Genomic DNA, 26,356 nt, shown 5'->3' on the forward strand with positions numbered 1-26,356 from the left:
GGATATGTACTCAGAGCCACAATGAAAACATTCAACCCAGCATGAAAAAAGTACAGTTAAGTAATCGGCATTAAAATGTAAGAATAATAAGTATTCGTGATGATCAACTCTTGAAATTATTTCCATTTAAATTCCATTTAAATAATTGTGTCAGTGTGCAGGAGTTACTCTTTTCATTGATGTCATACGACTAAATCACCCTTTATAATGATACAAATATCGGAAAGCATGTCTGTGAATGCCCCTCACAAATCACACATTTGCCACAAGGGGCTTCATAATCTGTGCAGCATACAACACCCTCTATCATTAGACCCTGCCTACCTGTCTCAGGTTAAAGCAGGTACTTTAAAGTTTTTATAAAGAAACTGTTTACACTATTTTGCCTTGTGTATGTTGATTTCTGCCTCCCTCCCTCTCTTCTTTCCTAATGTGAAACCTACATTTTGTTCCCAGTGAAGTGCCCGCAGCATGTGCCTGTGTTTTGGTGTGAGTCTTAATGGGCTGAGCTGCGATTGTTAATATGATGTTGAAAAAGAAAATCCCCCTATGAAGGTATGTAACCTCATAGATCAATCCTCTTAACTGATTAAAGCTTTACTAAAGGTTTCACTCCCTGCAGTCACCTACAGGTCAGCTGCCTGCAGTTATGGAACAAACTGGCTTTATTAGGACAGTTACAGCTCCTGCTAGTGTAAAAGAAATAATGTTAAATGTTAACATGTTGAATGTTAAACATTGTACAAAGAGTCCATTTATGAGTGATTTTGAGCTTAGAGAGATGAAACAGACATCTAAAACAACAACCTCATGTCATTAGTCCATTCATTTCCGAGGTCCAAGCACTTCTAAAAGGGAAATATAAACTTTAAATATCCAAATTTCAATCCTGACCTAGTTTGGATACTTCAATAACCCAACTATATTTCTGTCTGTATCTGCATTTATCTGCTTTGTCACAGTTAAGGAGACTTAAAGTGGGTCAATCCAAGCATGTGAGGAGTCCTGAAAAGAGGCTACCCAGCAGGATAGACCTAGTCCTCTCACTCCAGGTATGGCATGAGTGTTTGCATGTGCATGTGTGTTTGTGTATTTGTGCCTCTGGCTTCTCTCGAATGCACTGGGTGTTCTCGTTCAACTTATGCTCTATTTGTGGAAGTATCCATGGTGATAATGATTTGCAGTCACGGAAAAGGGGCGGATGGACAAGTGGATGCGTCTATTTGGCACACATGGGTGAGAGCTCGGCTCTTCCTGCCAGTCTGTTTACCTACTGAAAAAAAGAGAGAGGGAGAAGTGGGTTTTAAAAAAAAAAGAAAAGCTCAATAAAACCAAAGAGAATGAAAGAAGGGAAAGGGAAGTACAGAGCGTTCACAGAGTGATGACAAGACCAAAGGGCTGACACAAAGCTTGAGTCAGGCCCCAAGGGTAATTTGGATTTGCAACAAGACACGTCGCTGTACATTCCCAACATGACTAAAGCTGCTGCGTTCAGCTTTTCTTGCTTTTGTGCAGTATAGACCATTACATAATCGGCAGCCTACAGAATTAACCGTGCTGTTTACGAAACACAGTAAAGAGCACACCAGAAACACAGTGACAAACACACAGAGGAAAATCCTAAAGTTAGCTAAACATAATGTTTTGTATATAGACTGCATCATTAATTATGCACCGGTGTAGCAGACATATAGGGACTTCTCAGAGGGAGGAGTCCGAGTGGAGAAACAGGTAGCACTCGCTTACCTGGAGACTACAAACGGGAATGGGTGGAAGGTTTAGACAGGCCCACAAACACTCACACACACAAACCCAAACCATATTTTATAATCCCCACTCTGTCAGGGGTCTGTTTTGATCAGGAAAAAGTTGTTAGCTTCAGCAGAAACCAAGAGTCTCCCTGTCTCTCTTTGCAGCAGCACTCTCAGCAGTCCACTACGGATAAAGACAACAGAGGCCAGATCATCAATCATCAGCTAATCAAAGTAGACATCTAAATGAAAGTGCCCCCAAAGGGGGTATAATGTTACCCCGTGGTGCTGTGTGATCGAGTATGACGAACCAACCTGTCAAATTGTTTGGTCTGATACTTTATAGTTTCAAATTTGTTCCAGGAGAGTGACGGACATTTTGTAATCAAATGTAGCATCAAATTAAACCAAATCAAATGTGAACAACGCATTGCCACGTTTGGATCACACGCTGTGTAACAGAGTAACCATTTCAGATATCCTGGTGTGTGTCAGTGTTGCTTTGGCATCAAGAACTTCAAATATGTGAACTGGTGAGACGGCGGCAACAGTTAAAGAATACTTTGTAAAAACTTTCGAATATCTAGGATAATGTGAAGTTGGTTTCCAGGAAATCAGGAATCATTTAAACTCAACTGATCACTCAACCAAAGTCGGTACAAATGCAAAGATGGCATTAGTCATCGATTATCATGCTCTAAATGCTTTGGCTTATCGGGGTGGACAGACATGGGGGAGATGACAGACGAATAAGATGAAAAAAAAAGAGAGAGACAGAGTTTGTTTGGCCCGCTGGCAGGCTGGTTAGATAATTGAAGGTCAGAAGCAGGGTGTAATGTGCTTTGAGTCACACCGAGCTCTGAAATACCACAAGCCCGGAGATACTGGGCGAGCTCTCGGCCCACACCTGACCTCAACACCTTTTTCCCATCCTCCACTCTCTTCCACAACACTCTTCTCCTCTATTTTGGAGGCATTACTTAACCTCCCAATCTTGTCTCCCTGTGTCCAAGACATAGTGTATAGCTTATAGGGTGTTTTCTCATTTAAACTCCTCAAAACCTCACTGACTGGCAACAGTGAACTCCTGCAAACAATTAAAATGCATGAAACAGTAGTAACAGCTGAAGAGTCTGTCGGTCAAGTGCACTAGTGTCCAGATATCAGTTCATATTTAAAAGCCTATAGATTACTTTCTTCCCTTGTTTTTGACCTCATAGCCCGTAGAGGAAGGCTGAAGATCCTGTGGCCGGTTTACTGACAATTACACCCCCCTTAAAGCCCTTAACCTGTGTATTGCCAACATAGAGCTGACCTATTTGGAACCCTTTTATGCCGAACCTGATGTCCTGGGACTGTTTCGCAAGATGCAGGCATGACGCTTGGGTCAGTACTTGTGCTGCGTCATTGTCTACTCTGTGTGTAATCACACGTCCCGTGCTAACCAATTCTCGCCAAGCCACTGGGCATTCAGATTATCTATTTAAGTAAAAGTACAGAGGTATTATCAGTCAAATGTACATCAAATATTAGAAGTAAACATACTTGTTCTGCAGAAAAATACTGATATTTTATTATTATATAGCATATTATTACACTGTTTATGCATAAATGCGTGAGCAGAATTTCACAGTTTTAGTTGGTCATGGCGAAGCTAGTTTTTATTATAAAGTTTAGTCCTGATTGGATAATTTTACCTCCTCTAGCCTTACACCTTTTAGATGAAAACATCTGAGAAAGGAGATGCAACCATCTCAGGCATCTGAGTCCCGATAAGGGGTCACAACAAGACGACTTCTTGTTTGTAAGCAGTCATGGTATAATCTTTAACAATGCATTCTACGAGCTGATCGTGTGTCTTTCCGGTAAAAAAAACTATTTTGAAAAAAATTATGTGGCTGGGTAAAAAGTGTAAATATCTTACTTGATTAAATGTATTTTCCTTCACTGTGAGAAAACCCATGTTGTGTGCATGGGTCTACTTGAACCTGGACTCAAAGATTGTTGTCTACATGGACCATTGAACATGGGTAAACTGTTTTTAAAGGATGCCAAGCCACCAAACCCATAATTGCTATCCTTTACTTAGACATTAGCTCACTGTTTTTTTTTATTTGTGCACTGTAATGGAATGAAATTAGAAATATCACAACACAGGGCATACAGATAGATAAATCTGAATGCAGATATTGATGGTGCATTTGGAGAACAAAGTATTTTTTGGTGTTTAATGAGGTAGATAGAGTACGTAGAGTGACCCTGGCTCTGGAGAAGCTGTGCCACAGAGTGTCACCTTGCTTGTTTTTTTTGAAAGGTTCAAGTGTAATCTGTGTGGAGAGCAGCTCACAGTTGAAGGTAACCCATTGTTTACAGATTAAGCCCCGGTCCTTCGGAAGAACAGGCTGACCCAAATCACTGAGGTCAGAAGGAAAGAAAACACATCATACTGAAGAACTGTTACAATCGTGTGTGTGTGTGAATAACGCACACCTGTGCGTAAGGGAAAATGTTCCTGCTAAAAGCCTCGCTGCAGCCTTTGGGCCAGTGTCTCATGTGTGAGTGTTTGAGGATCCTGTGGTGTGAGTAGAGTATTGTGTTTCTATTTTATTTATTAGCCTCTTATATAAGCACCAGCAGGGGGAAGGGGCATACTGTTACAGGGGTAAAGGGCACCGAGCTATGAAATACAGTCAGGGTACACAGAGTTAGACTGTTATTGAGGTAGCTTTTAGAATGAAAAGAATTAAATCAAGTGAACCAAAGAGACATAACAGACATCTTGCCGCAATGATTCCTCTAAAATCTTTATTCTTAGGCAATATTTTGACTAAATCTGTTAAATGAAATGGAAAGAAACAATACCTTTGTACAAAAAGGGGTTGGGAATTTTAATCAACACTACTTCCTCTCTGAAGAAGATCCGCAGGCCAGAAACTTTAGTGTGAACGTCATATTGAATTTTTAAAGGTATACAAGAATCGTTGTGTTATCGTTGTCGTAAAATAAGCCCTTTATATCTACATATACATGTATACCTACATATATATACATATATCTTTTTTTTACATTTTTCTACAGTAGCCCTGAGCAGACAAACCAAACTCTGATCTCGCCTTTTGCTTTTTATGTGAATTTACCAGCCAGACTTTTTCCTACATGCTTGGAAGGAGAGGGTGAGGCGTGGGAGAGTAGTTGTAGTCAGTTGATTGCAATCTGCAACTTCACCGCCAAATCCTACACACTGGACCTTTAAGAAGTTAGAGAAGAGAAAAACATTGTTCTGTTTGAGTGAGAATAGAAAATATACATACATTAAACCTAGAAAAGGGTTTAACCTAAACAAAAAGAGAAAGAGAAACAAATCTTCAGAGAAAGAAGAAGAAAAATATTGTAGGCTCATGTGAATAAACCTTGTTCGTAAATTAATTTCTTCAGCATATTTCCTGTCTGTAAGGAGGTACAAATTGAATAAATGTCTTGAATTGATGTGCAGGAATGTTCTCACCATTCCAGCATCCAATCAAAACATGTATACATGTGTTGAATATGAACACACACATACTCAGGTCAACCAGGGCATCGAACAAGGCTGCGATAATGAAAACACAGCATCTCTGTTTACTGCAAGAAGCACCTGGCTTGATACTGACCCGGTCGTCGTCTCTCCCTTGGGCTTAATTGGCAAAACCTTGGCCAAGTTCCCCCTGAAAGAGAAAACATACCCTCTCTGCTTTCTTTGTCCAGAAGAAGAAGAAGAAGAAGAAGAAGGGGTGAGACGGAGGAAACATCTGAGAGAAAGGTGAAAAGGAAGGGTGAAATGCTGCAGCCCTCCCCCTCTGTCTCATCCCTCATCATTCAGCGCTGACTCTGTGTAGCAGTGACTCCCCCTTTCCTCTCCTCCTCTGTGCTCCCCTCCCCACTCCTTACCGTGTGGAATTAGGTTTACATAACCCACTGCAGTCTGAGATAACGCAGCACACCGCCACTGACGGCACCTTCTCTTTCAGGGCAACAAAGACAAACACTGTTTGCATGAAGCAGCATTATTAACATTCACAGTATGGGCTATATATAGCTTAGCATGTGTTATACAGAGGCGGCACAGTTTCTTCTCGCTGCTGCTGCTGCTGTGGGCTGCACAAACATGCATGTACAAGCATCCATCCACACACACACACACACACACACACACACACACACACAGGCCTGTTCTGAGTCAATGATAGAAAATACGAATGCAGCTGGGTACAACCTGCCCTGGGCGGTGAGTGGTTTAGTCGCACAATGACCTCCTTTTAACCAAGCAGCTTTATTATGAATTTCTAAGGAACTGATTCCAGACACTTAGAAAATACCAAAGGCTCTTCTAGGCACTGCTGTCCTGACAGAACCTTTCTCATAACCTTGTGAACAGTACTCGAGAGGTCTCTGAAACTTTCCCCCTGTACCAACAGTAGTCTGTGACCATGTCAAACCGGTGTTTGTGTGTCTGTTGCCAAGAGAGAGAATGCAGCCAATTTATGTGACTCTTACTCATTTACTTACTTAGTATTTTACCAATTTTGCATTCTGTGCAGCGACATCCAGTTCTTTCTGGACAGGGCTGGTGGAGAGGTCGAATTTGAGGGTTGTTATCTGTCTCTGGGAACTCGAGGTAAATGCTTCTGTGTGTGTGTGTGAGAGAGAGAGAGTGAGAGTGTGTGCGTCATTCTGGCTGATGAACTTGAATCAGTAACCGAGTCTGTTGTTCTCTACATTCCCCTCTCACTCCGTGGCGCAGGAGGGATCAAGTCACAATAACTCACCCAACCTCAACAACTGGAGCACTGACGCACCTCACCTGGACTCAAATGTTTTTTGAGAGTCCTCCAATTTCTATTTTTAAGCATTTCATAATCATATCTCACTCTGTATGTTTGCAGTATTAGATTTAGGATGAATTACACAATGATAACATTTGCTTTAAAATGTAATATAATGCTCATCTAAAATATTTCATTGGATACATTGCCATGAAAGGCCATTATGTACAGATATTTATGGTCCCCAGGCTCTTTCAAACAATTACTTTTGGAGCGAGGGATCTTGCAAAATTATTTGATAAAACTGGTCTACAATACATATATAGATATAAATGATCTTAAGCTCAAATCAATCAATATTATCTGAAAATGACAAACAGAAATGGTCAGACGTTTTGTGCAAATTAAGAACATACAGTCTGATTGAGGGTATTCATGTCACTCTTAACCTTTACAGAGCACATCGGCCTGTTTGCCCAGTTGTGATGTGGTATCCTGCCATTGGCGGTGAAAGCTGGACACTTCCACTCGATTCCAGAGGAGGATAAAAAGCATCTCCTGTTATACTACTACTTTCAGACTTTCACGTCAAAAACGTGGAACATTTAGACAAATGTCTGAATCTTAAAAACATAATTCTCTATGTGCCAAGGGAGATCTGTTGTGAAATTTTGATTGTTTCAAACTTTTGTCCAAAAAAAGAGTCCACCATTTTGTCCAGAAATATAATAAAAGCAGTTGAGGAATGAGTTATTTCTATTGCATGTCTTTGTTGGAAAGCGATCAAGCTATTGTCAAAACCCTGTTAATTCAGATAAGAGATGTAACTGACTAATTTATCAAGTAGCAGTGTTTGGCACATGTAGGGTAATGGTGTAGGGATGAAATGGACAATGGAGTGAGCATTAATGCCAACTTGTTTTTATTCCCAGCTATTCCCCCACTCCTTCCCTGCCCTATCGGTGGGACCTTTCACAACACTACAGCTCCTTTGTCTCAATTCCCAAATCCCCTAATCTCTTACCTCTCCCGTCAGGTGGGTTTAGTTGGTTCTTTTAAAAACAGCAGAACACCACCCAACTACTCCCCTTTCTCCTGAGGGCACGTTTTTATCCACATGAACTGCGTGTACTTTAAAGCTAAACTGACCCACTGGTGAAACATTGGTCAATGCTGCGTTTTCTAAGTTAGTGGGTGAAAGAATAAATGGGCATTGCCATTATGTCATTTTGCCCAATTTAATCTCAAATCCGCCTACAACATGTATCCCATTAACCTTTTTGTTGTTTGGTCTAAACAATATGTTTCATAATCTCACAACAGTGCATATGAATCATAATGTTAAAAAAAAGGGGGCCTTGGGAAGCTTTTGGTTACATAAGACAACCATTTCTTTATTTCTCACCTCTGCTGTACACAACATAAACAATCACACACACAAACACACTCACCCACACACACATACACAGGTCTTAAGAAAATCTACAAAACAAAACAAAAATATGGCTGTTTATATGCCATGTGGGCTGAGCACTGATAATACAGTGGAATGATTGAAAAAAAAAAGAGTGAATTATTCGTCATCGTCTTCCTCCTCCTCTTCGTCGCTAATGACGTATTTCTTGGCCTTCTTGGTGGCCATTTCCTCGTCGTCCTCTGCCTTCCTCTTGCCCGATCCCTCGCCCTCCTGTGCAAAACAGAACGGTAGAGAGGAGAGGAGAGATGACGCTCTGATATGAAGTCATGAAGCGTCAGCCATGCTGACTGCAGCAGACACTCTGTACGGCTTCTCAGTACGTTTAGTTTTGTCATCTAACAGGTGCATTTTGTTTTTTCCAACAGTCAGTACAGAATTCAGTACATGTTCTTGGAAAAGTATTGTCCTGTTCAGCTGACGGAAATGTGACAAATCAGCTTTTTAACCTCCACGCTGCTCTGCATCACACTGCCCCCTGTCTGTCAAGCGGGATACTACACCTACCTCATCACTGTCTAGCTTCTTGGCCTTCATTAGCCTCTGGGCTTTGTCATCATCAGAGCCTTCATCACTGTCTGAAGAGTAGATCCTCGCTCGCTCCTCTGGATTGGGGGCAGAAAAAGGAAATTGTTACTAAGTCCTCAGTGACTTTAGAAAAAGCGTCTAACTTGTGAGAGAATAATTCATCCTCACCCCTCAGGCCTCCTCCTCCCTTGTATTTGCTCTTGATCGCCGCCAGGCTGATGGCTTCCTCGCCCTCCTCCTCGTCATCGTAGCGGTCGGGCTCCAGGTAACTGCTGCTCAGGCCTCTCTGGTGCTGCTTCTCCCTCATCCTCCTCTGCTGGGACTCTCTGCGGATCGAAGCTCGCAGCCGCTCCTCCTCTTTCTGCCAGGAGAGACACCAGAGGGGAATAGACGTTAAACACTGGATCCGAGTTTGACATTTTATTTGTAGCTGCTCATTTAAAATTCAGCTAAGCTGTGTAGTGGTCTGTTGACATTTTTACACTGCAGTCAACCTGCCACAGAATACATAATATCTGAGAGCTGCACAGTGATATCCATTCATTGTTTTTTAAAAATTGGAGCAAGCTGATCTGTTTCCTTTATCAGGGTTGAGTCTGTTATTTATGCTTTTGTACTACGATTTATATCTACCTCCTTAAGTGCCCTCATCCTGCGTATTGTTTTGTGATTGATGTAACATGGCTGTTGTAACAAAGCAACATCCTACTTGGATTAATAAAGTGCTCCATCCATCTGTCTGTAATGGGCAGAGAACGGAAAGAGAGAGGCAGAGTGGGGTTAGAGTTTGGAGCTACAGTCAAACTCATAATGTTGAAAGCACACGGGATGCATCGAACTCTGAAAACACGCGATAAACGTGACAGTAATGAGCTGCAAGGGGACAGCTGCCACGTTAGTCTGTTTTAACGAGCTACGATGGGAGCAAATAACACGAGCTCTGTGTCAAAACACATGACTATCGTGCTCGTCTGACATCTGGGAATCACACATCAGAGTAAAAAGAAGTCAAATCATCAGAGTATAATATTTAATTGTCAAAGAGCACAACTTTTCTTTATTAATATTTACTGTCCTATATCTGTAAATTTTGGCTGCTACGTTGCCAAAACTCTTTCAAGTCATCCCCCGACTCAATAAGCTGTACTTTTGAAGAAAAAGCTGCTTTGTTGGCTTCCTTGAATATTAATTCAGACGCCAAATGAAAAACAAACAAACAAAACAAAGAAATTGCTTAACCTCCTGTTGTAGTTTTAATGCTAGTACAAATGTAACTGGCAGGTACAATTGCCAAGTCAGACTACTGATGATTCTAAAGCATGTATCTAAGAATATGTGCGTATAAAGAAACGTTTAATAATGACAGGAGCTCGTCGCTGCGCATCTTCACCAGGTACAATCAGGCAGACTGGCTCAGGTAAGCGCTGAGCACGGTGAAACCGTAATCTTTGCTATCAGCAGTACATGTTTGGGTTGACAGTTGATACACAACCAGCCCCCCCCCCCCCCCTTCCCAGACTTGCTGACACTATTTCCATTTCACTGACCACTGTGTGACCTCGTTATGTAAGCACGTCAAGTTATGTCTTTATGTAACCCGGGCCTGATGCTTGGCAACAACTGGCCTCATGCGACCCTTCTTTTGGGTCACTGTGGTTTACGAAAGCGTTCTGTGGACAGACCGTGACCGCGCGTTACCTTGATCATTTCATTGCGGTGCGATTCGGGATCTCGTCCAGCCATGGGGAGGATTCTGATCTTCTGTGTCTTGGAGCAGCGGTCAGCCAGAGACAGAGTCATCTTCCTGTGGGTGGCGCTGTCTGTGGAGTGCGGCCTGAAAACACGGAAGATCACTACTGTCAGATTTAAGGTGACTGTGCGGAAAAGAAAAGCTCAATTGCAATACATTTACACTGGAAACTAGCAGCGAACGATGAAACTAATGTTTCATATCTCAGCATGCAGGTTTAATGCTCTACAGTGATTGACATACCAAGAAACATACCTATGAGCCAGAAGAAGACAGTTAGGATAGACACAATGTGTTGCTGAGAAACACTGGATGCAAACTTAACTGTGTTTGTTTGCAGGAAAACGCCACAGGGCACCTTTAGTTATCAAACATCCCAGACTTCTTGCCTATGGCGTGAAACTGGCTGCAGACTTCACAGAACACAACTGTTGTTTTGTTTTGCACACATATCTTTGACCTCGCTGCTGTTCGAATCACAATGGTTTCAGTGGAGTCAGCATTTTATTCCGTATCTGCCTGCATAGATACCGTCATTTATTGCTGCCTCAGCTCGGAAAATTTCATTGCTGCGGTTGAATTTTACTCAGCAGGAAGAACTCAAACAACTCTCCATCAGCTCTCGTGTCAAACTGAAGATACTTTACAACATATTTGTTCAAATATAAAAAAAAACCTACACAGAAGCCGGCCAAATATTTTCCTTTTTTTCCAGAATTTTGAAAAATCTGAAGGCTGTCCGTCGGTCAGAGGACAGTCCACTGCAACTCAGTCTCTATAACCACCTGTAGCAGAACCCCTCCTTGTACCCTGAGCAGCTTAAGACCTAACTGCTTTGACAATAATACTCAATCAGAACTAATGGTAATGTCCTGCCCGGGAGCATGGAGGGATTCGACCCATGTGGTCTAAGAAAACAGAACATCCAGGTGGACTTGGGGGTGCTAAGAGGCTTAAACACTTCTTATTGGGTGAAAACCTGGGCAGCTTGCACAAGGTGATCCAGGGACTTACAGCATAGAGTACATTTCTGAATCAAGCTTGAATGAAGGCTCCTATTGTTGTTGTTTGGAATTAGAGGCAGCCTGCGGCTTGTTTAGCGCATGTACAGCTGTCAGAGAGCCAGACAGAGGAGGCGTATCCCCGGCAACTCGTAGTCTGTGCTGAGACCTGTCAACAAATAAAACGATGCCGTGCGTTACCTGAACGTGAGCTTGGTTTTGAACACAGCCTGTCCCTGCAGTCCAGTGCCCTGTCGGATGAACAAGTGGTTGTGGTCTCCCTGGAGAGGCGCTTTGTAAACATCAAACACTTCATTCCCCAGATGGAGGGACATACTGCAGCAAGAAGAAGAAAAAAAGTCATTTAAAATCATGGAAAGTACAGAGCACGTCTTGTTCACAATGTAATCACTCCAGGTTTACAGAACACACACCTGCCGTCCGACCATTTGACAATGCGTGCATTGCTCTCCCGGGTTTCATTTCCCTCCTCGTCTCTCTTGGCTCTCCACCGAATTGTATTCTCCACCTGTGAGAGAGAATTTTAAGCTCTGGTCACTATTGATAGTTTAGTTACTTATAGCCATCATACACTAGACATCTCACAGCTAAAGTGTTTCAAAAGTCAAATTTACAAGAAGAACTGTTTAACAATGGAGCAGTAACAAAAGCAGAATTAAGCCACATCTGCCCTTGCATGTGCATTTCAAGGCCTCCAAAAATTTCTATCCACTTTTTTTTTTGCTTCCTCCGCTCTTATCGTGGTACAGATCAGAGGATACAAAGAGACAAAGAGGCAATCTCGCTCGCTCTACTACTGTGTAGCCAGTCGCCTGCTTCTTGATGGAGAAAGCTCCCCTATTGGTTGTTGACACTGTTCCAAGTGATTAAACATCACTGAATGAGCCAAGAATCTGATAATATGTTTGATTTTATTGGAACATCAAGACAAGTTAAGACTTAACTTAAGACAGTTAGAAAGTTTTATGACCACTTTACACTAAACGATGGAGATGCGGGAGATTCCGTAAGCGCGGGGATATGTCATTAGGCATTATTTCAGTTTCTGCCACATACACATATATGTTGCGACTACATACCTTCAATTTGAGCCTGGTCCGTCCCTCTTCATCCAGCATTTCTTCATCCTCAAATTCATCCTCATAATACTGAGGATCAAAGGGTCTATGAAGGGAGATTTAATGAAACACAGTTACACAGATGCTTTTACAGTTATCAAGACCAACACAAAGTATAAGGTCTATAACTACTCTTCTTCTCACTAAAATAATCCCATACAGTACTATACTGTATACTACTATAAGTGTCTGAAAATGTTTTCTGTAATTTTTTATCTTTTCTAACCATTTATAAAATATCTTTAAGTACAGTATGTGTTTAGATCATATTTATTGACAGTGCCACGGTTCTGACCTGGGTTCCACAGACAGGAAGTTGGGAAGCTTGACAAAATAAAGGTCAGATCCCAGGTCTGTGCTGACTTTTGGGATTTCTACTTCGATGCGAGTTTCAGGCGCAGGCTCCTCCTCCGCCTGCTCCCCCTCCATCCCATCCTCTGTATCCTGGACACACACACACAAAGAAAAAGAAAGGACCCGTGATAATAGAGATCAGCTCAGTGAGGCTTAGAGAGAGGCTCTGAAAAAAAGAGATTTGGGAACTCTTGTAAAAAATAAATAAATGAAAGACTCTGTACCAGGGGCTGGCCGGGGGTCGGAGGCTTCTCTGCGTCGCTGTCTGAAGAGATGTCGTCAGCTTCTCCAAACAGGTCGTCTGCGGCCGCTGCCGACTTTGCTGTGAATCAAGTGCATTTAACATGAGAAATTTAGATGCACTTGATCAAATTAAAACTCAGATTTGGAGTCCAGATTAGGTTTGCCTTACAAATACTTGGTTTCTTACGTTTCTTTCTTCCAATATCACTGTCGGAATCTGAATCAGAGGCAACTTTTGATTTGGTTTTCTGTCTAAGGAAATCATCTTCACTATCACTGCCCTTTGCAGACTCTGAAAAAACAAAAAAACAAACAGCAGATGATAAAACAGTATAATTTTTCTCCACAAGGCACCAAGATGTAAAAAGGTACAGGACACATGAAAACATCTCACCGTGAATGTGAAAGGAAATAAATGATTTCATATTAATCTTCTGAGATTAACCTCAGGATAAAGACTTCACATATGGCCCTAATCCTCCTCCACAAAAACAAATGTGTTGAGATTAACGCAGACAGCTGGCTCACGTTTCCCTCTGTGTTTAAACACTAGACCCTGGGAGTACCTGACTTCCTGTTCCTCGGCCCCTCGTCATCAGAGTTCTCTCTTTCTTCATCGGAGTAATGGCGTTTCTCCTCCTCGTCCTCAGACTGGTCGCTCTTAGCTCCTCCTTCCCACTTGTCGTCATCTGACTGGTTCTCCCTGCCAGAAGCTTCTCCATCAGAGTGAGGGGTGCCAGGGCCTGACTGCGGAGTGGCAGGACTGTGCACGCTGGTTTAAAACAAACAGGAATGAAAAGTGTCATAACTACTCCACAGAGTATGTTGATGCTCTGTGACTAATCTGTGACAACCACTGAAACAAGTCACTTGAACAATTGGTTAATCAACAGAATTTGTACTGTTCCATTGTGGGCGTTATCGTGGGCAAATTGTCACAATTTGTTTTGTTTTTTAAATAATGGAGCTCTGGTGCACAGAGAGATATACTAAATATCTGGCTTTAGATACACAGCAAATACATGTTTTTGTTTTTTTTCACGAGAACAGGAAAAGTATAACCACAAAATAAGTATGTCATCGTGTACAGTAACATAATCAGTGCATCATTAAAACTCCTAGACCTCCATTCAACATATGCCTATCTCTAGAAAAATGATATCATTGAGCACAAACTAGTTAAAAATTAAGTTCAAATTCAAATGAAATCAGAATATTTTCACAGCTAATGCATCCTGCATAGCTGTTGTACATCTTAATTCTTAATTTAAAATGTCATTTTAAAAGACGGACATTGATCACATCATAACACTTAACTAATCTGTATATTTTTAAAACAGCTAAACTAGCTTTAGTCAGAGACATTTAGGCAGAGAAGGAGAAAGCAGTGCACTCTTCACTAAAACTGAGCCCCTCCTCCTGGGCACTAGGTGTCCCTGTTGCTCTCTTTGTGCTATTTCACAGATGCTGAATGGAGGGGTCATCAGCTGCACAAGCAACACCTGGGCTGGTGTACACTCCCCTATAAATAACTCTATACGCCTGCAGACGCTCTCTGGCTCTGGCTCGCTGAGTCTGACTATGACTCTCGGTTCTGGCATGACAACAGCATGTGTTTTCTTTAGTGTTCCCTTCATACACACAGTCACACATCCACACATGCTTTAAACTGAATTACTGATTGCTGACATTACAAAATAAATATGTCATTGTGTACAGTAAAATGTAAATCTCTAAATCAGTAGTCCTGTTATCTCAGTTAAACAATCAGTAAAATCCACCGTGTTGCCGTACCTTCTGTCTGAACGGACGCTGCCCCTCTCAGAGTGAGGGCTCCCCGCTCCGGACATCCCACTGCCGGCCGGGCTTCCTCCATCTGACCGGTGACCCCCGTCCTCCTCATCTTCATCGTCATCTCGATGGCCGTGCTCGGAGCCGCTATGCTGCTCTGCATCAGAGTGATCGTTTTCCCCCTGGTCTGAGTGCATGCTGGCGTCCGACTGGTTCCCTGATCGCTCAGACTGGTTGTCGCTGCCGCTGTGTTGACTGTGTTGCTCATCCTCGCTGTCGTCTCCAAACAGCTCCTATCAGGTAGAAAGAAAGGTGAGCTGGTGTACAGATCATTCAATATATGATGTACAGCAGACACGGTTACTTATGCGATGATATCTCAGTATGTCTGTTGCTTAACTCAGTGTTTCTTAAACTTTTTACACCCGAAAAAATATTAATATTGCAAGGCTACTACCTGGCTTTTGTGGGCTGCTGAACAGCAGTTATGATACAAAACTACATAATTAAATGCTAAATTAAGTGTTACCTGGATAGGGTCAGGCTAAAGACCAACATCCACACAGTCAGACACAGCCACAGACCTTATTCATACTGGGTTTCCCTGCCTCCTGGCCATCCTCCTCATCATCATCATCCCGTTCTCTCTCACTGTCACTGCCGCTGCCTGAGGCGTTGCTGGCCGATCGAGGTCTCTCCTGCTCGGAGTCTGAACCGGAGCCAGAGCCTGACTCTGAAACGCAATAAAGCAGATTGTTTTGTTTTTGTTGCTCGGATCACAGCAGGTGAATGTTGTGGCATGGGCGGCACAGTGGTGCAGTGGTTAGCAGTGCGACCTCACAGCAAGAAGGTTCCTTGTTTGTACCCTGACTGGGGAGAGTTTGCATAGTCTTCTCTAAATTACACTCTAAACTGCCTCCAAGTGTGAATGTGAATGGCTGTTTGTCTCCATGTGTCAGCTTGTATCCCCGCTGACATTGTGCAAGTGATGAACTGGCAACTTGTCCAGGGTGTACCCTGCATCTTGCCCGGTGTCGGCTGGGATTGGCTCTAGCTCCTTGCGGTTACAGAAAATAGATGGATGAAAAAAAAAAAAAAAAAACACATAAAACTCTGGGGCCATACTAACAACAGGACTCGAATGACCAGTGAGATAGTGGAAGAGATTTAGATGTTGTTTCACATTTCGTTGGCTGTCCAAGTTACATAGTCACAATAGATTAAGAAACTAGTAAATACATATTTTACAGCTGGTGTTTTTAATGGTACTTTTAACTGCCTGCAGAGAGATCTTGGCTTATTTACTGTTGTCATATAATAACATAGTAAATAAGTCAGTAATTGAGGCTGAGTGAGGAATGAAATACACAATTTATTTGTACCGACAAGAAGGACTTTAGCAAATGTCGTTTAACAGCATAAAAACAGACTTCATGTCTAAAATGCATCATAAAGAATCAAAATGTTGTTGTTGTAGTAATCTCAAGCGGATATGGGAGAAGGATTTGTCTTGTACTCAGGATGAAAAAACATGGGAGGGGATTCTTTCCAACACTGAAAAATATGTAAGAGAATTTATTCAGTATAAAATAATTCACAGGTATTATTTCACCCCATCAAGATGGCAAAGAATGGGTTTGCTTAACAAAGACCTTGTGTGGGGGGGGAAAAGTGGCACATTTGTACATGTGTTATGGGAATGCTCCAAGATCTTCCCCCGTGTGGGAAAATGTTTTAGATTATACAGGCAAATGGCTGAATTGTGGACCTCCCGCATTTTTGTAATCTTAAAAACTGGCCTAATGACTTGTGCACAGACCATTTTGAGCCTCGAGCTCCCACACTGAATATGTGGAGAACTCAGATGATGGAAACTTTTGCATGTGAGAAAATGTTGGGGAGATTAAACAGTGAAAATGATGACAAACGAACAGTGGCACAGTCTTGGTAAATGTATATCGAGTATATAGAGAACAGTTAAACCATGTATGGATATGAATTGTTTTACATTAAGGCCGTACACTCACTACATCCAACATGTAAGTTATTTATTGAACTGCCTACCTGCCTGCTTATGTTTTGCTCTTTTTGGTTGTTTCTCATTTTCGTTACCCTCCTTTCTGTCTGTTTTACTTGTTCATATGTATGCTTGTTTGTTTGTTTCAGGTTTATAATTATGGAAAATAAAACACAAACAAACAAACAGACTTCATGTTGGTGGCAATGGTGCACTGGTTAACTTAAACCTTCACGCACAATAACGTCACTGCTAGACATTTTTTGCCTCGTTAGAAAACTGAGAAACGCTTTAAAGTGATTTCAATCTTTACTTAGACTTCCAGCTCGGCTGAATAAATAAATAAATAAACCAAACTCAGGAGGAAGATTCAGGAATCTGTCTTGAACGTTACACGTTAGCTGATAGCCAGCCAGCTAACCTTAAAAAAAAGCATATCACCGTAAATGAAACAAACTTATTTCACGACAAATTAAAAAAAATCACACATGTAACTAAGTCATATCAATGTAACGTAACGTTCAGGTTACTAAGGCGAATATCTTCTTTACACCAGGTGTGGCTAACAAGCTAAGCTACCTCCGTGAACAGATCAGACTTCCAACGGCTGGAAGACATTTTTATTATTTTTATTATTTTTATTATTTTTTTTTTCTCGTCTTTTCAGATGATGTTTGATCTTATGTCACAGCTGCTGAAACTCAAATGTTCAGTGTGGTTTGTAAAGGAAAATGACTTCCTGTTTGCTTTTGCACCTGTCTGGTTGAACCACAGAGTTGGTTAATGCAGGTTCATACTGAGAGTTCAGGTCTGCTCGTTTTACTATTGTAGTGCATTGTCTTCAGACGGTGATGACTCTGCGAGACATCGTCCAACTCTCACAGCCTCCTGCTGCTGAGCTGCTGAAACTCGAATGTTCAGTGTGGTTTGTGCTCGTGCAGTACTCCATGTACTCCATGTACTCTTCACTCCGACATAAATTTGACTCCATAATATAGTAATATAATAAGTAATATAATAATAATAAAAATCCAAAATGTTTCAGTTTCTGCTGTTTCAGGTATGTTTGTCACGTGTACGTTGAACCGCTTTTTGTGAACCTGACATACACATAGCTTCACTTATGTCTGCTTATATGCATGGAAATCATTGATGGGGTGTCATTTCTAATGTAAAGGGTAATAATCCCCAAAAACTTTTTAGAAAGATCAATTAGTAATGTGATCAAACTTGATAAAGATAAGTAACTTTAATAAATTACATTTTAAAGTAATTTACTCAAAGTTGAATTCAAATTGTATATTTTAATTAATTTTTAAAGAATCAGTTAAGTTTCCAACTTGAACCTTAATTATTTTTGCATTAAAAAGTCAGATTACTGGTTACATTGAATGACCTGGTTTGGATAAACAAAAACAACAACAAAAGGACAATTTGAACACATGGAACAGCTTTTTTTTTGTGAACCTGACATACAACTAGCTTCAACTTATGCTGTTATAGCATAGAATCATTGTGTGAAGTTAATAATCTACAAAACTTTCTAGAAAGAGCAATAAGTAATGTGATCAAACTTGATAAAGTGATAAATAACTTAATGAATTACTTTTAAAGTATTTACTCAAAGTTGCATTAAAATTGTAATATTTTGAAGAAACCAGTTAAGTTTCCAACTTGAACCTAATTATTTTTGCATTAAAAAGTCAAATATATCGCAATGAGAAAACACGTTTCATGTTGAGGGAACCAGAGCTCCAGAGCCTGACTTCACCGTGGTGTACACCGCCTCCCGGTGCCTGTCAGCGGTCTACACAAGCAGCGTGTCCGCTTCAGCTCGACCTCGGAAACAAAAACCTTTCGGCGACTATTTCCTGCGGGTCACGTTTTTTTTTTTTTTACTACAGTTTGGAAGAAATGGCGGACATGGATGAATTGTTCGGCAGTGATGGAGACACGACAACGACCCAGCGAGTAATAAAAATATAAAAAAATAAAAAAATATAAAAATGTCTTCCAGCCGTTGGAAGTCTGATCTGTTCACGGAGGTAGCTTAGCTTGTTAGCTACACCTGGTGTAAAGAAGATATCGCCTGAGTAACCTGAACGTTACGTTACTTGATATGACTTGTTACATGTGTGATTTTTTTAATTTGTCGTGAAATAAGTTTGTTTCATTTACGGTGATATGCTTTTTTTTTAAGGTTAGCTGGCTGGCTATCAGCTAACGTGTAACGTTCAAGACAGATTCCTGAATCTTCCTCCTGAGTTTGGTTTATTTATTTATTTATTCAGCCGAGCTGGAGTCTAAGTAAGATTTAAATCCCTTCAAAGCGTTTCTCAGTTTTTCTACGAGGCAAAAAATGTCTAGCAGTGACGTTATTGTGCGTGAAGGTTTAAGTAACCAGTGCACCATTGCCACCACATGAAGTCTGTTTGTTTGTTGTTTGTGTTTTATTTTCCATAATTATAAACTGAAACAAACAAACAAGCATACATATGAACAGTAAAACAGACAGAAAGGAGGGTAACGAAAATGAGAAACAACCAAAAAGAGCAAAACATAAGCAGGCAGGTAGGCAGTTCAATAAATAACTTACATGTTGGATGTAGTGAGTGTAGGCCTTAATGTAAAACAATTCATATCCATACATGGTTTAACTGTTCTCTATATACTGATATACATTACCAAGACTGTGCCACTGTTCGTTTGTCATAATTTCACTGTTTTATCTCCCCCACATTTTCTCACATGCAACAGTTTCCATCATCTGAGTTTCTCCACATATTCAGTGTGGGAGCTCGAGGCTCAAAATGGTCTGTGCACAAGTCATTAGGCAGTTTTAAGATTACAAAAATGCGGGAATTCAGCCATTTGCCTGTAATCTAAAACATTTTCCCACACGACTGGGTGGAAGATTCCCCCCACACAAGGTCTTTGTTAAGCAAACCCATTCTTTGCCATCTTGATGGGGTGAAATAATACCTGTGAATTATTTTATACTGAATAAATTCTCTTACATATTTTTAGTGTTGGAAAGAATCCCCTCCCATGTTTTTTTCATCCAGAGTACAAGACAAAATCCTTCTCCCATATCCGCTTGAGATTACTACAACACACACATTTTGATTCTTTATGATGCATTTTAGACATGAAGTCTGTTTTTATGCTGTTAAACGACATTTGCTAAAGCTGTGGTACAAATAAAATGTGTATTTCATTCCTCACTCAGCCTCAATTACTGACTTATTTACTATGTTATTATATACAACAGTAATAAAGCCAAGATCTCTCTGCAGGCAGTTAAAAGTACCATTAAAAACAGCAGCTGTAAATATGTATTTACTAGTTTCTTAATCTATTGTGACTATGTAACTGGACAGCCAACGAAATGTGAAACAACATCTAAATCTCTTCCACTATCTCACTGTCTCATCTGTGTATATGCCCAGAGTTTTATGTGTTTTTTTTTTTTTTTGTTGTTTGTTTGTTTTCATCCATTATTTTCTGTAACCGCAAGGAGCTAGAGCCAATCCCAGCCGACCACCGGGCAAGATGCAGGGTACACCCTGGACAAGTTGCCAGTTCATACTTGCACAATGTCAGCGGGGATACAAGCTGACACATGGAGAAACAAACGCCATTCACATTCACACTTGGAGGCAGTTTAGAGTGTAATTAGAGAAGACTATGCAAACTCTCCCCAGTCAGGTGACAAACAGGAACCTTCTTGCTGTGAGGTCGCACTGCTAACCACTGCACCACTGTGCCGCCCATGCCACAACATTCACCTGCTGTGATCCGCAACAAAAACAAAACAATCTGCTTTATTGCGTTTTAGAGTCAGGCTTGGCTCCGGTTCAGACTCGAGCAGGAGAGACCTCGATCGGCCAGCAACGCCTCAGGCAGCGGCAGTGCAGTGACAGTGAGAGAGAACGGGACGATGTGATGAGGAGGGATGGCCAGGAGGCAGGGAAACCCAGTATGAATAAGTCTGTGGCTGTGTCTGACTGTGTGATGTTGGTCTTTAGCCTGACCTATCCAGGTAACACTTAATTTAGCATTTAATTATGTGTTTTGTATCATAACTGCTGTTCAGCAGCCCACAAAAGCCAGGTAATGCCTTGCAATTTATATTTTTTTTGGGTGTAAAAAGTTTAAGAACACTGAGTAGTTAAGCAACAGACATACTGAGATATCATCGCATAAGTAACAGTGTCTGCTGTAATCATATATTGAATGATCTGTACCCCAGCTCACCTCTTTCTACCTGATAGGAGCTGTTTGGAGACGACAGCGAGGATGAGCAACACAGTCAACACAGCGGCAGCGACAACCAGTCTGAGCGATCAGGGAACCAGTCGGACGCCAGCATGCACTCAGACCAGGGGGAAAACGATCACTCTGATGCAGAGCAGCACAGGGCTCGAGCACGGCCATCGAGATGACGATGAAGATGAGGAGGACGGGGGTCACCGGTCAGATGGAGGAAGCCGGCCGGCAGTGGGATGTCTGGAGCGGGGAGCCCTCACTCTGAGAGGGGCAGCGTCCGTTCAGACAGAAGGTACGGCAACACGGTGGATTTTCTGATTGTTTAACTGAGATAACGGATACTGATTTAGAGATTTAATTTTTTACTGTACACAATGACATATTTATTTTGTAATGGATGTGTGACTGTGTGATGCAGGATAAAACACATGCTGTTGTCATGCCAGAACCGAGAGTCATAGTCAGACTCAGCGAGCCAGAGCCAGAGAGGCGTCTGCAGGCGTATAGAGGCATTTATAGGGGAGTGTTAAACAGCCCAGGTGTTGTTGTGCAGCTGATGACCCCTCCATTCAGCATCTGTGAAATGCACAAAGAGAGCAACAGGGACACCTAGTGCCCAGGAGGAGGGGCTCAGTTTTAGTGAAGAGTGCACTGCTTTCTCCTTCTCTGCCTAATGTCTCTGACTAAGCTAGTTTAGCTGTTTTAAAAATATACAATTAGTTAAGTGTTATGATGTGATCAATGTCCGTCTTTTAAAATGACATTTTATTAAGATGTACAACAGCTATGCAGGATGCATTAGCTGTGAAAATATTCTGATTTCATTTGAATTTGAACTTAATTTTAACTGTTTGTGCTCAATGATATCATTTTTCTAGAGATGGCATATGTTGAATGGAGGTCTAGGAGTTTTTAATGATGCACTGATTATGTTTCTGTACACGATGACATACTTATTTTTGTGGTTATACTTTTCCTGTTCTCGTGAAAAAAAAAAAAAACATGTATTTGCTGTGTATCTAAGCCAGATATTTAGTATATCTCTCTGTGCACCAGAGCTCCATTATTTAAAAAAACAAAACAAATTGTGACAATTTGCCCACGATAACGCCCACAATGGAACAGTACAAATCTGTTGATTAACCAATTGTTCAAAGTGACTTGTTTCAATGGTTGTCACAGATTAGTCACAGAGCATCAACATACTCTGTGGGTAGTTATGACACTTTTCATTCCTGTTTGTTTTAAACCAGCGTGCACAGTCCTTCCACTCCGCAGTCTGGCCCTGGCACCCTCACTTGATGAGAAGCTTTGGCAGGGAGAACCAGTCAGATGACGACAAGTGGGAAGGGAGATAAGGCGACCAGTCTGAGGGAGGAGGAGAGAGAGAAAACGCCATTACTCCGATGAAGAAAGAGAAACTCTGATGACGAGGGGCCGAGGAACAGGAAGTCAGGTTACTCCCAGGGTCTATGTTTAAACACAGAGGAAACGTGAGCCAGCTGTCTGCGTTAATCTCAACACATTTGTTTTTGTGGAGGAGGATTAGGGCCATATGTGAAGTCTTTATCCTGAGGTTAATCTCAGAAGATTAATTGAAATCATTATTTCCTTTCACATTCACGGTGAGATGTTTTCATGTGTCCTGTACCTTTTTACCATCTTGGTGCCTTGGGAGAAAAAAAAAAATTTAACTGTTTTTGTCATGCTGTTTTTTTTTCAGAGTCTGCAAAGGCAGTGATGTGAAGATGATTTCCTCAGACAGAAAACCAAATCAAAAGTGCCTGCTTGATTCAGATTCCGACAGTGATATTGGAAGAAAGAACGTAAGAAACCAAGTATTTGTAAGGCAAACCTAATCTGGACTCCAAATCTGAGTTTTAATTTGATCCAGTGCATCTAATTTCTCATGTTAAATGCACTTGATCACAGCAAAGTCGGCAGCGGCCGCAGACGACCTGTTTGGAGAAGCTGACGACATCTCTTCAGAAGCGACGCGGAGAAGCCTCCGACCCCCGGCCAGCCCCTGGTACAGAGTCTTCATTTATTTATTTATTTATTTTTTACAAGAGTTCCCAAATCTCTTTTTTCAGAGCTCTCTCTAAGCCTGCACTGAGCTGATCCCTATTATCACGGGTCCTTTCTTTTTTCTTGTGTGTGTGTGTCCAGTATCAGAGGATGGGATGGGGGGGAGCAGGCGGAGGAGGAGCCTGCGCCCTGAAACTCGCATCGAAGTAGATCCCAAAAGTCAGCACAGGGACCTGGGATCTGACCTTTATTTTGTCAACTTCCCAACTTCCTGTCTGTGGAACCCAGGTCAGAACCGTGGCACTGTCAATAAAATGATCTAAACACATACTGTAACTTAGAGATATTTATAAATGGTAGAAAATAAAAAATTACAGAAAACTTTTTCAGACACTTATAGTAGTATACAGTATAGTACTGTATGGGATTATTTTAGTGAGAGAGGTAGTTATAGACCTTTACTTTGTGTTTGGTCTTGATAACTGTAAAACAGCATCTGTGTAACTGTGTTTCATTAAATCTCCCTCATAGACCCTTTGATCCTCAGTATTATGAGGATGAAATTGAGGATGAAGAAATGCTGGATGCAGAGGGACGGACCAGGCTCAAATTGAAGGTATGTAGTCGCAACATATATGTGATGTGGCAGAAACAGAATAATGCCTAATGACCTATCCCCGCGCTTACGGAATCTCCCGCATCTCCATCGTTTAGTGTAAAGTGGTCATAAAACTTTCTACTGTCTTAAGTTAAGTCTTAACTTGTCTTGATGTTCATAAAATCAAACATATTATCAGATTCTTGGCTCATTCAGTGATGTTTAATCACTTGGAACAGTGTCAACAACCAATAGGGGAGCTTTCTCTAGCACCATCAAGAAGCAGGCGACTGGCTACACAGTAGTAGAGCGAGCAAGATTGCCTCTTTGTCTCCTCTGATCTGTACCACGACAAGAGCGGAGGAAAGCAAAAAAAAAGTGGATTGAAATTTTGGAGGCCTTGAAATGCACATGCAAGGGCAGATGTGGTTAATTCTGCTTTTGTTACTGCTCCATTGTTAAACAGTTCTTCTTGTAAATTTGATTTGAAACACTTTAGCTGTGAGATGTCTAGTGTATGATGGTATAAGTAACTAAACTATCAATAGTGACCAGAGCTTAAAATTCTCTCTCACAGGTGGAGAATAACAATTCGGTGGAGAGCCAAGAGAGAGAGGAGGGAAATGAAACCCGGGAGAGCAATGCACGATTCGTCAAATGGTGCGGACGGCGGTGTGTGTTCTGAAACCTGGAGTGTGATTTACATTGTGAACAAGACGTGCTCTGTACTTTCCATGCTTTTTAAATGACTTTTTTTTCTGTCTTCTTATCTGCAGAATGTCCCTCCATCTGGGGATATGAAGTGTTTGATGTTTTACAAAGCGCCTCTCCAGGGAGACCACACCACTTTTCATTCCGACAGGGCACTGGACTGCAGGGACAGGGCTGTGTTCAAACCAAGCTCACGTTCAAGGTAACGCACGGCCATCTTTTATTTGTTTGTACAGGGCTGCTGTTTAAGAGCACGGTCCAGCACACAGACTACGGGTTGCTCGGTGATATCGCCTCCTCTGTCTTGGCTCTTCTGTTTTTCAGCTGTACATGCGCTTAAACAAGCCGCAGGTGCTACTCTAATCCAAACCAACAACATAGGAGCCTTCCATTCAAGCTTGATCAGCAATGTACTCTATGCTGTAGTCCCTGGATCACCTTGTGCAAGTGCCCAGGTTTTCTCCCCATAAGAAGTGTTTAAGCCTCTTGTAGAACCCCCAAGTCCACCTGGATGTTCTGTTTTCTTAGAACCACATGGGTTCGAAATCCCTCCATGCTCCTGGGCAGGGACATTACCTTATAGTTTACTGACTTATTGGTTATTATGTAAGCAGTTAGGTCTTAACGCTGGCTCAGGGTATCAAGGGAGGGGTTCTGCTACAGGTGGTTTATAGAGAACTGAGTTGCAGTGGACTGTTCCTTCTGACCAGACGGACATGCTTCAGATTTTTGAAAATTTTGGAAAAAACGGAAATATTTTGGCCGGCTTGTGTATGGTTTTTTTTTTATATATTTGAACAAATATTGTTGTAAAGGATCTCATGTTTGACACGCGAGCTGATGCTGTATAGAGTTGTTTGAGTTTCTTCCTGTGAGTAAAATTCAACCGCAGCAATGAAATTTTCCGCGTGAGGCAGCAATAAATGACGGTTATCTATGCAGGCAGATACGGATAAAAAATGCTGGACTCCACTGGAACCCAGTTTGTGATTCGATACAGCCAGCGAGGTCAAAGAGTATGTGTGCACAAAACAAAACAACACGTTTGTGTTCTTGTGAAGTCTGCAGCCCGTTTCAGCGCCATAGGCAAGCAGTCTTGGGATGTTGCTAACTATAAGTTTGCCCTGTGGCGTTGTTCCTGACAAACAAACACCGTTAAGGTTGTACTCCAGTTGTTTCTCAGCAACACATTGTGTCTATCCTAACTGGTCTCTCTGGCTTCATAGGTATGTTCTGGTTTTGTCATCACTGTAGAGCTTAAACCTGCATTGCTGAGATTATGAAACAATTAGTTTTCATCGTTCGCTGTGCAGTTTCCCAGTGTAAAGTATTGCAATTGAGTTTTCTTTCCGCACGGTCCCTTAAATCGACGTAGTCTTGACTCTTCTGTGTTTTTCCAGGCGCATCCACAGCACAGCACGCCACCCCGGCAGGAGTTTGATACTTCTGTCGTCTGGACATGGTACCGCTTGCGCCCATCAGCACATTACATCGAAGACTCGTAATATGCCCCTCCACATGCATGGCCTTATCTGACACTAATCTCACACGATACGTCAAATGAATACGATATGAATCAACAACACGAGATTCAGGCGCATCAATACGAACTTTTATAATCATGTCTATGGTTCGCAACGAGGTCTACGTCTACACGCAGAACGCATGTATTACGTAAACAATATAAATCGTGATATCCCAAAAGATTTTCTTAGTGGTTGCCCGCCGATACTTACATTTATATTTTTAAGACTCGTCAAATAATCCCCACATCTACGAATCTCCGGCCAGTTGTGTTGTCCACCTCTAGTCAAGTCCAGCGCTGTCGTCTGTAGTTATAGTCTATGTATTCTATAAGCAGTATTAACCATGCACTAAATGTGTGCGTTAAGATTAGCAT

General features: G+C 41.6%; 1 protein-coding gene across 1 annotated transcript; it reads right to left on the bottom strand.

Annotated features, from left to right (window-relative positions):
* Positions 1-7,915: 7,915 nt before the first annotated feature.
* On the bottom strand, positions 7,916-16,936 carry leo1 (LEO1 homolog, Paf1/RNA polymerase II complex component). Its single transcript, XM_027281317.1, has 14 exons — positions 16,898-16,936; positions 15,418-15,603; positions 14,837-15,126; positions 13,609-13,814; positions 13,230-13,334; positions 13,024-13,121; positions 12,741-12,889; positions 12,407-12,491; positions 11,741-11,835; positions 11,508-11,642; positions 10,254-10,389; positions 8,724-8,916; positions 8,535-8,632; positions 7,916-8,240 (listed from the first exon to the last, which is right to left on the bottom strand). The coding sequence occupies exons 1-14, from the start codon at positions 16,934-16,936 to the stop codon at positions 8,127-8,129; spliced, it is 1,929 nt and encodes a 642-aa protein (XP_027137118.1). The 3' UTR covers positions 7,916-8,126.
* Between the last annotated feature and the right edge of the window lie 9,420 nt (positions 16,937-26,356).

The sequence above is a fragment of the Larimichthys crocea genome, chromosome VIII (genome assembly GCF_000972845.2).
Source record: "Larimichthys crocea isolate SSNF chromosome VIII, L_crocea_2.0, whole genome shotgun sequence".
NCBI lineage: Eukaryota > Metazoa > Chordata > Actinopteri > Sciaenidae > Larimichthys > Larimichthys crocea.